Here is a 14,369-nt window from a genome sequence, read left to right on the forward strand (position 1 = left end):
TTTACCATGTGCCAAGGACGATTGGGATTTAACAGCGGGAAATTTGTGCTGTTTTTTCCAAAATCAGAGCAAACATTAATGATTATTTCTCCAGGACCTATTGCAACAATTGCAGCAGATTTTTCCAGGACAGGCGCAAAAATTGCAGCTTGTTTTTCCAGGATTAGAGCAAGAATAGCAGAATGAAAATTGCTGTTGGTTTGACCAACAGCAGAGCAACAATTGGTTTTGGTTTATTCAAACTCAGGTCAGCTTTTCCCTCTGAATTTGAGACTACCAGGGGATGAAATGGTGCAGTTTGTTCCAGAACAAAACACTGAATTCAAGCATCCAGTACTACGTGCCATGGACGACTGGGATTTAACAGTGGGATATTTGTGCTGCTTTTTCCAAAATCAGAGAAAACATTATTGATGATTTCTCCAGGACCAGGACCCATTGCAACAATTGCAGCAGATTTTTCCAGAACAACAAGGCAACTTTGCGTGCCTGGGTTTAGGCTAAAATTACAGCTATGTTTGCCTTTTTTAAGGCCCACCACTGTTTCACACGCCACTGTTTTAGCTCGATCTGGAAATGATGGAACTGATCTCCAGGGAAACATCAAGAGGAAATTCACAACTCACATATAGCAGAGTACCAGAGTGCCCGTTGCTGTGGCAACCAGGATCTAGATGCAGCAGCAGCTAGCTCCTTCAAACTTCACCACACTTTTGTTTTTCACTTGTTTTTTATGGCTTTATTGCCGAAACACATATCACCTGACAGAAATACAGTCATTGTATGAGGAAGACAGGGTTTTGGATTAATGAGCAGCCGACCGTAGACGATCCGCCAGCCAGATCAACCTGACTAGGTACCACGGAGGGTGTGCTGATCGTTCAGAGGAGAAAAAGAGAGCCAGGATAGGAGCCATGTTCACCCCACTTGGACTTAAGACTGCTACTCAAGGTCCGGTCTGGACAAAATGGGACTCATGTTGGCCAAGCAACAGAAATCAGAAACTGCCATTTTTTTTTACAGAGACCTGCCCCGTCAGCACCTCGGATCAAGTTCTCGGCGGGCTGACCATGTTCCAAGCTGTCAGCGCAAGACTCCAGCAAGATGAGAGGAGGCGGACTCTGTGTTTTGCTCCGATGATGGAAGACAGTGGTGGGACAATATAGGTGGCATGGTGGCATGGTGGCTTAGTCATTCTCCCCGTGTCCACGTGGGTTTACCCCGGGTGCTCTGGTTTCCTCCCACATACCAATTAATATAAATCTAAAATATTTTCTTTTTAATAAATTTGATGTACTATATTACAGGAAGTGTTTCCTTTTTCAGAGTTTATTAATGCCACACACACTTCTGTTTTGCATAAGCATTAAATTGGACTTTTGAACAGGGGTGATTTATAAAAGGGACAAGCAGGTTCATACAGGTGTAGTGGTACCAAACACATTCAAATATCACCATGCTGTCATCACAGCCAAATAATGGTAAAGTTTACAAAAAGTGGAAGAATATTCCAGACTCTGACAGTATGGGTATGATACAAGTACGAAATACCATTGGCATCAGTCTGCCACAATAGCCAGAGACCTGAGAAGTGTTTGTGTGTGTTTCTGTGTATGAATAAATTAGTAGCTGCAGAAAAGAAAACATTGCCGAAGAATTCAGCTGCTTTGCCCTTATCCACAATTTGTAATGTTGCAAAGTGAATTCAAAATCACAAGTGAAAAATTTTTCTGACCAAGAACGGTGCGAGAAAATTAAATATAAATGTCACATTTAAACAGTTTGTCCTGTGTGTGTCAGAGCATTTGACTTATTGATTGCTGTCAGGAGGTGAAGGGAATTTCAACAAATGTAACTCAAAATGTTTCTGAAATAAATTGCCTACCCTTGTCAAAAGGATTTAGCTCTGGGCTTCAGCCACTTAAGGACATTCACATTCTTGTTTTGAAGACTACTTCAGGTCAGTGTCCTGGATGAAGAAAGATTGTCTTCTATATCTAATATACTCAAAATAACTCCTGAAGACGAAATCAATCAATCAACAGGAAATTTATTTGCTATAATCGATTTGAGTAATTTTCAAGCAAAAATGCCAAATATTCTTATTATAATATACTTAAATGTAAGGAGCTGCTGCTCAACTTTGTCATGTATGACACTGAATTAAAAATCTTTAGGTTTTGGACTATTGGTCAGACAGAAAAAGCAAATTAAAGACATCACCGTGGCCCTAGAGAAATTATACATAAAATTCTTTCACAATTTGTAGACAAAACAAATAAACAAATAATTAGCAGATTAAGCCATAAAGAAAATAACCATTACTTGTGGCTTTATCACACATAGCAAAGAGCTGCAGTATCTGGAGCCAATAAATTGTGTTGTGGTGACATTTGTAAGTAAGCCTTTTAATTTATTAATTCTCCTAATCAGAATAAAAGCAGTAGTTGGCAATAGGTGGATGTTTTGTTTGAATGTAAACAAAGCCACTGCTCGGCAACATCCAGCCACTATAATCTCTGCTCCTAAAATTATATCAGATGGTTGAATTTATGCACTGGTAAACTCAACTAGTCTGCAACATTACACAAATAAATAATGCTGGACACTGCCGGGTTAATAAAAACATTAACCCATGTGAACCTGCCACTGACCTCAAGCACCAGTGTTGTCCATTTAGAAACAACACCTTTCACCTCCACAACAACTAAATAAGCCCTCAGTATAGTTACCTTTGAGCGAGCCACAAAATTGTGACTCTCAACAGCCACTGTGACGCACTGACATAAATAACAGTAAATCAATCAAATAGGTACTATCTCTTCAATACAAAGTTGTTCTAATAAAATTGAATGACAGTGAGGTATCTGCAAGGAGAAAGTGAATTTATTTTTCTAAATTGGGTGAACTGACCAGTTAAGTTTAATGAGCTTTTACTTTTTTTGAATTCATTAGAAGTGACTGACTTTGGGTCCCCATGCCATCTCATGGTACAGCTCCACAGTATAAGCAACAGCTCTGTGCTTATTTATCATCAATAAAAAGCTCCACTTGTTTAACATTAAAGCGATCTGTGAAGCAAACGCTGAAGGAAAGACCAGCAATGTACCAGCTGCAGTAAAACATGGACTGTGGCAGTTGTATTGTTCAAAAGCTCTCGTTTCATGTGGAAGTTTTTGAAAAGAGACTAAAATCACAAGTGACTCTGAAATGAGAGGGTACAATATGCAGAGGCTCTAGTCCTACTGTGCACATGAGCATGATGTTCTAGGAAGAGATAAACTCTTTCAAGTCAGCATCTTAGCAGCAGCACTTATACATACTTGGAAAAACAAACATTTCCTGCACTGAAAATATTTTGGGGTCAGGCTTAGTTGGAAGAACACAGTCACTTACAAAACATGACCGGTAGACTTTGTGACAGCCTCTCCTTATTAGCCTGCGTGTGTCAGTAACTCTGTCTACCCAAGCCGTCTTTTGAGGTGCCAGAGAAGCGGACTGCAGTAACCAACCAGATCTGGAGGACCTGGGCCCAGTGCTCTACAGGATTTAAAAGTCTGTGGTTTAAGCATGGCTCACTTCTCTTCCCTGCCAGCATCTGCACCCTTTTGCTTTGCTTGTCCTTCAGTATGACTTTTCTCCACAACAACTTAATCACCGTATACAGCAGGAATGGGTTATTAGAAAGGGAGGGAATTAACAAATGTACAGACACCGGCAAAATGTACTGCTTTGTATAATTTTCAAGTCACTTATCTCAACACACAGTTTATTTGTACTGTTTTTATTGCATGAATTGTAATAGCTGCAGAGAAACACCGTTTCAGATGAGGACAGTTGGGTTTGAAGCCTTCCTGCAGTGAAGACAAAGTGAACATTTAGATGGCACGGCTAATTTTATTCACCTTTCTCCCTGTCCATCTACCACCAGACCGGCACTTATATACTGCATTTAAACTGAGGAATGGGGGGGGGGGGGGGGGGGGGGGGGGGGGGCAAGAAACCATGCTTTACGCTTTTCAACAAAAATTATAATTAGTGCTCAGATTTATCAAACATGCTCAGCGGTGAGCATGGCATCCTGTAGCTGCAGTAGTCATTGTAGAGTCATGATATATAATGTAAGGTGTTTTTTATTGCTGGCTCCTTTTTTCTTTTACTGTGGGTGATCAAAGTCACATTTGGGACTGAGATAATAAGGGGTTTGTGGTGTGTGTGCGCTTTGGTGTGGTACTCCCTCCAGCAAGCACTCAGCTCAACAGGTTTTCTATGGGCAGCCGATCATTCAGTTGAAATTTCAGGACGTTATACCCCAACTCCCCCGGCCCCAGAGATATACCATCCAAATGCAGTATACAAGCCCAAACTCTGTGGATTCAGACTTGGAGCGCTGTCTCCAGCTACAGGATAGTTGTTGCAATGGCAGAGCGGGGTTGACATTGAAGTGTGTCGCTATGATAGTTTATCAAATGAAATAAAAATCAGCTCCCTTTTAAACTAAGTAGACCAGCACATATTAAAACAAAGTTCTCAGCGAGAACTTGTAAAATGGTCTCCCATACTTTCCAAAATAACTTGGTCGCTCAACTGTCACTGAAAAACAAAACAAAAAAAACAACCCATGAAATAATAAAGGTGGTATTTTACTGTACCTGAATATACCTGTTCCCACCCCACCTCCCCGCAACTTCTCCTATTTCACATATAGGACTCAAAGATATGGACTCTAATGTTAATAATACATTTATCCATACTATGTTCATATAATTAATAAAAAATAAATACATTTAACAAATACAAATGATTTTGCAGTGGGTAGAGAACAGATCATCACCCACAGTTTGTATTGTTAACACATTTCTTTTCAAGTGTAGGATTTCTCAATAAAACCATTATCAGCCCTCATTAATTTAAACCTGTAGTCTTAAAGCCTCTACACTGGTGTGGCTGTGCTATTGAGCTGTGTAAGAGACCAGGCGCCATCCAGTCATCTGTAGAGCTGTATATGAGCCTAGGCTCACTACAGGCTAAATGTTAACACACACTCACAGAGAGCAACCAGGAGTAAAAGTAGATGCTGATGATTTATGTTGGCAATGGGACCCAAACCAGCCCTCGGCTTTGGCCAAAAAGCTGCGGGCACAAGATGTGCATGTTTACATATCTTCAACTGGTATATCTTGTAAAAAGGTAATATGAAACATTTTCTTCTGACTTGTATTTTTTTAAACCTTTTTTTTTTTGCTTCTGCGTTTTTTTGTACAAATCTTTGTGTAACCTGTTTTTAAACATAACAAAACAGATTAAACCAACAGAAAAATCAACCAACAGAAAAATCTCATGCATAACTTATGTCCCACTCTTACTGATTGCATTTGTAAGTTACCATCTTAAAAAAAATCTGTGTAGGTGTTTGTTGTTCAACATAACATATTTGTTTTTGTACATTTTAGGCTATTTGCTTTTTTCTTCTTTTTTTTGATAACATTTTTCATCCTATTTTCCAGCCAGCAGCAGTTCCAGGTATTGCTCCAGAGTAGATCCCAGACACCCGACCTGTCTTTTCCTGTACAGCAGGAGGCGCAAGAGACATGTTGTGTAGGTGCTGGCTGTGGGAAGGAAAACCCCTCCATAAAAGATGTTGGGAAGCAAATGCACTTTTTATCCTTTGTGATTTCAAGTTCAGGTCCGAGAAATTAAACCCCATTTCCTATAACAATTCTTTTTTTGTTCTTTTTTTTTCTCCCCTGCTAGAAACCGTTGCTCGTCACCCCGAAAAGCTTGATAGAGAGACATATACCGTAGATGTTTTAATACTTCTAACAACCTCCCAAGGCTGGAGTCTGGCAGCAGAAGTGGGGCCGGACAGTCAGTCAGTTGCAGACAAGGACAGGGGTAGGAGGGGTTTGGGTGGGGGTGGGGGTGGGGGGCAGGCGAGGTCACCCCTATCTGCAGAGGTCTTCTTGTGTAGAGTCTCGCACATTTTTCCTCTTCTTGCTGTTGCCCTGGTGGTGTGGCTTGTTGTTCTGGTGACTTTTGGTGCTGGAGGAGGAGCTCTGTTGCCCGTGGTGGCCGCTCTTAAGCTGAGAATGAGATATCCTGGCCTGGGGACAAGAACAGGGTCCAGGATTTCCCGTGGTTATTCAATAAAATATACTGAAGGCTGGTAATATGTAATATATCAAGATGTTTAATTTTATAGCTCTTTATCAAACATATGTCATAATACCACAAAATGTGTTGCACCCATCAGAAATGAACTATTTTGTTGTGTTATGTGATGTGTTCAGAGATATGCATTTAACAGTACAGTTTATTTTTTAATCCTGTGGTGCATAATGGGTTTGTAATGTATAAGGTAGAGCTGAGCATACCTTTCCTCCCTTGTTGCTTCCAGATGGAGTGCTGGTAGTGTGGCTCTGTGTGCGGTGATTACCGACAACAGCAGTCTTTTCTCTGTGAGCGCTGGGGCCCTGGCCAGGCTGCTGCTTGGCTGTTTTACACGGCGTGCCATCAGAGTCCTGGGGAAAACAAACAAAAAGGATGAGTAAATAGCATGTCCACAACAATAACATTTACTCATGCTACAGATGAATGCTATAATACAATGTTTAAAGGCTCTGTGGTTGCAACACTGACCGCATCGCTGGAGCTGGCGGTTGAAGCCGTGGAAGAAGGTGACAGCGGAGAGGAGGAGGGAGAGGAGCGAAGCGAAGGGGATGGAGAGGAGGAGTTAGAGGAGGCTTTGCTGTGGGGAGCCGACGGTAGAACTACAACATCATCGTCATCTGGAACGTTGTTGTTGCACTCATCGAGCTGCTGGGACTCAAACAGTGTGACGTCATTTCCTACAGACACAAAGAGGGACAAACACAAAAGTCAACTCAGTCCAAAGTTAAGCTCACAGAAACTGGACACTGTAGTTACAACCCGGTCAGATTCAAGTGAACAGCACCTGCGGATCTTTAACCCTCCCCTTTGACCTCTCTTCTAGATTTGGGTAAAATTTTAATGTCAGAAGGACATCAAGAAATAATTAATGAACTAAAAATAGTTGGAGAGAATTAAGAGTTTGAACTTACTGTTGAGTGGCAGATCATTCTGAGACGGGCTCCCCCAGTTCTTTCGGATCCATTCCCTGTATTCATCCACTTCCTGCGTTATCCGGATTATTCTGCCAAGTATGCTGCGACGCGAAACAGAAGCTTTTACACCAGTGTTTATACAGCAGTCTCAAAGAAAATGTTACTACTATCTTTTACTTTGAGTATAATGAAACAAAGCCTACCATGAGAAAAACAACTTAAATACGCTAAACTGGCTATGAGAGATGACGCGATCCATCCACCACTGATCCAAAACACATGATATTCAACAGAAATTGGTCAGCATCTGGCCCATCAAAGAAACATGATAGATATCTTTAATTAGCTCCTTACCTCTCTGTCTCGTTATTGGGATAGTACTTGGCGATGGGTGACACGGCGTGGCTGAGCACCACATAGGCGTAGTCAAAGGCCTGCTTAACCTGCATGGCACCGTACGAACTCCGGCCAACATCGTTGTCTGTTGGACACAAAACAGATGGTCACTAGAACCTGACAACGTGCCAATACATGACATTTCAATACCTGGAAACGGAATTCAAATGTTGGACAAACTCTTAATAATCCTTTATCCTCTGTGTTCACCGTTCCTACCTGGCTGCAGTGGGTCCTCAATGTAGAGCATGGAGGGCCTGTAACCATCCATCATGTTCTTCTGAACCTCGTCTTTGGCAACGTAGCAACCTCCATCTTTTATTCTGATGCCCGTTTTCAGGTAGTTGAAGTGGCGACCGTAGAGTTCAAAGAATTCAATGAGAAGAACACCGATGTTGATGTTGGGACTGCACACATCCTCCCTGTAGTGAAGCTGGAAAACACATGGGTAGATTATAGACTTATTGCAGATGGTTAAATGAGTTTAACAGGTCATTGCCGAGACTTTTAGATGCTAAGATAGATGCATGACAGTCTTTACATTGTTTACGCTGAATACTGCACGGAGGGCTGTCTCTGACTGTTTTTTATTCAGAATTGTGTACCTGTTTACAATTTGTGTGTTCATTAATCACCGTTGTAACAAATACCTTAATAATATAAACTACATAACCATAAGGGCCCAAAGTCTGTTATAGTTTAGTCAATAAGAACAAAATATATTCCAAAAAATAAGATCAAGTTGATAAAAACATTAAGAGGTCTTGTTAATGAGCACATGTATCTGACCTGCAGGAAGCTGACAGCCATGAGAAAGAGACTGTAGGAGCCAATTCCACCGGTGAAAACCTCATTGAGGTCCCTCTGCAGTAGGAACTGCTTCAGCACCAGGACCAGGTAAGGCAGCACAGGGTATTTCTACAGGACCAAAAACAGACACAGCAAGGACATTGTAAGAAATAGATGATGATACCTTCAGCACCCTCCAGAGGAAAACAGCAATTTAAGAAGTCTAAAGTTAAAGGATTTTTTGTTGGATTATCCTACTGATCACTAATATATATAGAAGGTCCACTTGAAACGTTCAAAACTTGACATATTATAAAACGAATCATCTTGCTTTTGACGTTAGCAATGCCAGTTCAAGTTGGTTAAGAACTGATTACTCTAAATATGTCACACAAGACATTAAACCTCTATTAAGCAATGCTTTGGAGTCAAATCGCTTTCTGTTTGTTAAAAAGTGCTGTCAAAAGCTGTCTCTATATGCTACTAAGAAACCTGTACAATCTATAACTGCAACTATATTTGTTTTGTTTTTTTATGTTGTAAGAAAGGCACCATTTAGGTGTCAGTATTTCAGGCTTCTTTACAACCTTAGAGATTTAAGAGAATTGTTTGAGAGTATTTGAGAATACTACGATCTGCAGACCCCTGGAGAACAGCGTGGGAAAATGTTTCTACCTCTGCAACAATGTTCAAACAATGTGTACACTTCAAACGTCTATTAAATCATGAAGTGTATGCATTCCAAGGATACATGAAAAACACAAGAAAACAGGAAAGACATTTTGTGAACGTTTCAAAAATCTCAAGTTGCACAAGTGTTGCCAGCTGTACCTCTTTGTAGTCCTTGATGAGCCGAGCAGCTTCAACGCCACTCTTCACATTGAAGCTGATGTCCACTTTGACCTCAGTGAAGGAGTCAGTCAGTTTGATGATGGGAACCTGGGAATACACATGACACAGGTGGTGATACTGAATAGACGGTCAGATAGAAACTCCTGACACTGTGCTGCAAGACGCTTAAATAAACCTGCATCCATAACTGCACTTCAAGTCTACTGTAAGCATGAAAACACAACACAAGTTTACCCGCCTAATCCTTAATTTAACTCCTTGAGCAAGTGCGAAACTGCTCTTTAAAATGGCCAATTAAAGTTAAACTTGAAATTACAAAGAAAGCTTTATTCAATCCCTTTAAGTACTGAAATAAAATAATTTCAAATAGTAATAAATTAATTGATTTTTGCACGGTTTAAAATAACACAACTCACTAATAAAAGGTTACGAGTGGTTTTAAAAAAAACCCATTAAAGATCCAAAGCAAAGAGTTAGTTCCATGACACTACAGTACCAATAACGTGCCTGTCATATAACCTTAATTTGGATGAAATGTACTCCTTGTTACATGCTCCCACTGACACACTTGAAAGACTTGAGGCGTATCCTAGTACTGATGCACTTTGGCATTTCTCTTGATGTGCATGTCTGTGCATGCCTGAATACAAAGCATGTACATAAACCAGTAGTCAGCAGGGTTCCTACAATAAATTACATACATAGTGGTTTTACAACAGAATCAAATTTGGCAACACAATGCACACGTCCAAGTGAGTGCAGTCTTACCGTGGCTTTGTCCAAAACTTTAATGGTGTTCTCATCTGCAATGTTCCTCTTTCGGAGAGCCTCTTCCAGCGTCCAGAGCGGGAGCGTCTCCCACTTCCCAAAAACGACGAGGTCAATGTCACTGATGGAGAAGAGTGACATGACAGGTAACGTATAGGTATTTAATATACAGGAGAAGCTCATGCAACAGCACAAGGGCCATGGAAAGGAGCATTTCACTACAGTGACGTTATGTTACACCTTGTCCAGTGTAAACACGTACCAACAGCTAATGCAGTGACCAGTCTATAACTAGCTGCACATTGCTTTGTGCAAAAAAGGTAGACTTTTGAAATAAGATAGGACAATCCTCCTCTTGCAAATGAATAGTTGAATTCATACAAAATAACATACACCCTTGCTCAATTTGGTACCTACAGAGGTTTTGCTGCTACAGCTAATGTGGCTAATGTTAATAAACATCAGTTTGTTGACTTTATGACTCCGCTCTGCTTGTGCTACTGTTAAATTATGTTTCAAGACTTCAGCAGTTTGTCAATTCAGAGGTTTCTCTGGATTTTAATAGGCATTATACAATGGTGGTTTTCAAAATATGATTCTAAAACCTGATGATGATATCTCCTCTTTAGGGGAAAATAACAAGACACCATCGTTGTTCCTCTTTATCTGAAGTGGAACTAATCCTAAATACGGTAAAAAGGGAACAGCCATTTAAAAAAAAAAAAAAAAAAACCTTCACAAGGTAGCTTACTGCAAACAGGTGGACTTTGCTTCCCTCTTGTGGATGAGCAATGTGCAACTTCAGACAGAGCTACAGGAAGCCAGCCAATGTGTGTGTATGTGCTATGTTAGCTGCGCCATGTGTTCACTACACTGAGACTGTTACACACAAGCACCCACTACAAACAAGATACACACACAAACACAGTGTAAATACTTAAATACAGGCAAATACACTCTTTTGTTTCCAGAATAAGAGAGGCACACAGACACAGATACGCGCTCACACACACTGACATGCCTGCATGCATCCCCATACATCTTAGTCCCATTAAGTGCTCAGGATGGTGTCAAGAGCCCACTAATCCAGGTGACATGTCTGTTTGTTGAGGGTATTAGTTAAGTGTGTAGGTGGCTGTGTGGGTGGGTGTCTGTCGTAGGCCTCGCTCAGAATAAAGCGAATAAACCACTTGATCCTCAAAACAAAAGCAAATAGTGATTCACTGGCTCGACAAAGCACTTTCTCCGTAACAGAGTCAAGTATTTTTTGGTAGGGGGCCAGTTCATAGTCACAGCGTGCGTTTTAGGAAACCAAATGGCTCACCTTGTTGGCAGATAAAAACCAGTGCTGAAACTCCCAAACACTTGGACCTGGAGAGATGAGACAGAGTTTCACACATTAATTTATGCACATCCTGCAGAAGAGCACAATATGCTGCACCTGAACATTTTTATCATCATGACAGTTGTTTTAACCTTTTAACATCTTCTCTTCTATGCTCTGATAGGTCTTTCTGACACTGTGATGTGGACTGGACTGAGGGCAAACTGCGTAACCAAGCAGGCATCAACGTAGCATACCCTGATTTTCCCACGTTTCACTACTACAAAAACCTGTTTTCCCAGCTGCACAGGCATTAAATGCAGCTTAACCTAGCATTGACTTAATGACAAGTCAAAACAAACTGCACAGGCGTGGTTACAAAACAAAATCCTATCAGGGGTAAAAGGAAAGTGTGTAGTTTGAATATATCCAAACCACTTCAGTTGTATTTGAAGCAAGGGATATAAGATTAGGAGAGCCTCAATGAAACATGCAAATATGCTAATTAATGTGGATATTGGTTATTGTGGAAACTGGCAGGATGTTTACATACAGAATAGCCTTTTAGCCACTGACCTCTTAACCTGCGTGCTATTCAAGAAACTAAAATATCTTAAACCTTCGGCACACAAATTGGTGTCTGAACAGAAATAGACTTAAGCCTTGACCCTACCTTTACTCCCTTAAACAACCTTCCTACATCCCACATTAAATGTTAGTATAAACTCTGGTTTACAGCTCTGTCACATGTCCAGGGCTAAGCTCATTGAAGAGCCATGTTTGTGAACGAGTGGATAGTAAATCCTGAAGACTTCTGTGAAGGCTCACAAAGGTCAGCTATGTTTTATCTCTTCTCTTCTGGCACTCCCCCGTGTGTCGGCCTACACCACAGAGAGTCTCAGAAACATCTCAACCTGGACTGAAATAGAAAAGCTTTCATGGGCATTTGTTTGGCACAGCTGACCTAGAAAAGCTTCCATATGTACCTGACAAGATCGTGATTCGGTGGGGCAACTGACTGCGGAAACATCTGTGAGTGTCTTGTGGACGTCTATGCATCTAAGCTCATCAATTAAACAAGTATCACACTGAAAGGACTAAGTTGCCCTTGCTCACAGTGGAAAAAATAAATAAAAGTGGGCACACTTTGGGACAGCATTATGCTCCTGAATTTAGGAACTGCTACGCTCAGAGCAGACTCACTATGAAGTACACTGTTCTATCAGCAAGATCAAAGTCAGTGGGTGCAAGAATGCCTGAGGTGGCTCTGATTATACGAGCCAAACGGAGTACTATGCAGCAGGGAGATAACAGAAAACTCACATACAGGCTGGCTCATATACAAACTGTGGTAACAAAGTGTTGTGAATTACAGAGACCACTGTGTCCCAGGTAGCCTGGTCACAGTACTCAACCAGTGCAACAAACATGGTGTTCAATGTTTATAACTGACCAACTATTTTCACTATTCAACAAATTACTGAGTTTCTGCCAAAACAAAATAACCTTAGTGACGCTAAGTAGCTTCCATATTACAGCTAAGGCTGGGCAATAAGACAATAATGATAATCATCGCGATATTATTTTCCTGTTCAAATGTTCAATAAATGTTTGATTTAATTCATTTGAATCACAAACGAATTAGCACTTTCTTTTCTATTAAGATATTTATTTTGTTGAGGAAAACAGACTGAAAAAAAGAGTTTCCTTAATTTTACTCAAGCATACTTTTTTTTTTTTTTCTCCATAGTTGTTTTGACTCTTCTACCTCAGATTTGTGAAGTAATCCATTGTTCGGTAAGTGTTTGTCATGTTCTGACCATAAAGAATAGTTTAATTTAAAATTTTTGGGCAGTATCGCCCATGATAAATAATCATAATTCTCACACTCTACTATCTACACCAAACCCCAAAACATTTACATTACATTTATTCATTTAGCGGACACTTTTTTCTTTCTTCCAAAGCGACTTACAATAGCTACATATGTCGCTACAGAGGTCGCAAGCCTCTGGTGCAACCAGGGGTTAAGCGTCTTGCTCAGTGACACATTGGTGGATGTGTCACAGTGGGAATTGAACCCGGTCTCCCACACCAAAGGCATGTGTTTTATCCATTGCGCCATCACCACCCCTAAACAAAACAAATGAAGCAGAGTTTTGGTGTTGGGGGCGTTATGTACCTCAGCACTGGGCCACAGGTCGTGGATGACACCCTTTATTCTGTCCACCACCTCCATTCTCATCTTCTCTTCTTCCTTCCGTGGGGAGATGTATTTATAGAAGTCGTTGACCTCCTCGTGTAACCTGCACAGCACACAGCACACAGCACAGATTAGTGCAATTGATATTGTTTACTACAACAGATCTAGGGCTGAATGATTAATAATTTTCAAATCAAAATTGCAATTTGAAAGAACGCGATTAGCTAATCGTGAAGACAGCGATTAAAATGTAGGTTAATTATCCAGCGCATCTGACCATGTCATGCAGTTACAAATTCATGCTGTTGTCAACGTTACAACGCCAACGTTACATATCCACATTGGAGCGTTTTGCCCATCTGATTTGGGTAACCTGTTCAGATTTTGCTTATTTGTTCAGTTGTCCTTGATTTTTGTTCTTCTACTATAGTTAAGTAGGCTACGTAGTTAAATTGTTAGGGTTTTTTTTGTCTGTTTTAAATGTGTTAACTGTTAATGTGCGATTGGGAGTCTACAAAGGGTGTTTTATTTTGAAAATCTACAAGATTCTCTATGCTGTTCTGTGTCTGACCTCCTGCCTGGTTCATCTGCTCTGTGCTGCTTGACGTGGCTTCTGTCAGAAATAGACTAGCAGTGAATATTGAACTTTAGCAAAACTTCAAAAACATTAAAAATAAAATTTGCTAATCGAATCGTATTAGCAATATCTGGCAGAAAAAACGCATTTAGATTTTTTCCTAGTCGTTCAGCCCTAAACATATCACAAAAGTAAGTTAGTTTTAACAATTCAGGACTACTGACACTGAGGCACATCCCACATCAGACAGAGAGAAACACGACCAGGGGTGCTCTCATTCTCTTGGCCCAATCTGTGCACTATACTAGCACTATGCTAGCAGAGCAAAAATATACTATGTACAGTGCCCGGGGGGGGGGGGGGGGGGGGGGGGGA

At 40.7% G+C, this 14,369-nt stretch overlaps 1 protein-coding gene across 1 annotated transcript in view; it reads right to left on the reverse strand.

The window, feature by feature from the left end:
• Positions 1–3,768: 3,768 nt before the first annotated feature.
• Positions 3,769–14,369, reverse strand: part of tent4b (terminal nucleotidyltransferase 4B) — a 24,233-nt gene continuing 13,632 nt past the window's right edge. The window contains exons 2-12 of the mRNA XM_046032212.1: positions 13,397–13,520; positions 11,215–11,261; positions 9,891–10,011; positions 9,102–9,209; positions 8,271–8,399; positions 7,701–7,914; positions 7,440–7,566; positions 7,083–7,186; positions 6,640–6,848; positions 6,375–6,521; positions 3,769–6,104 (exon numbers count right to left, since the gene is read on the reverse strand). Of these exons, the coding sequence (XP_045888168.1) occupies positions 5,946–6,104; positions 6,375–6,521; positions 6,640–6,848; positions 7,083–7,186; positions 7,440–7,566; positions 7,701–7,914; positions 8,271–8,399; positions 9,102–9,209; positions 9,891–10,011; positions 11,215–11,261; positions 13,397–13,520 (1,489 nt within the window). The 3' untranslated portion in view covers positions 3,769–5,945. The remainder of the gene's footprint in view (positions 6,105–6,374; positions 6,522–6,639; positions 6,849–7,082; positions 7,187–7,439; positions 7,567–7,700; positions 7,915–8,270; positions 8,400–9,101; positions 9,210–9,890; positions 10,012–11,214; positions 11,262–13,396; positions 13,521–14,369) is intronic.

Source organism: Micropterus dolomieu, linkage group LG20, assembly GCF_021292245.1.
Source record: "Micropterus dolomieu isolate WLL.071019.BEF.003 ecotype Adirondacks linkage group LG20, ASM2129224v1, whole genome shotgun sequence".
Taxonomy (NCBI): Eukaryota; Metazoa; Chordata; class Actinopteri; order Centrarchiformes; family Centrarchidae; genus Micropterus; species Micropterus dolomieu.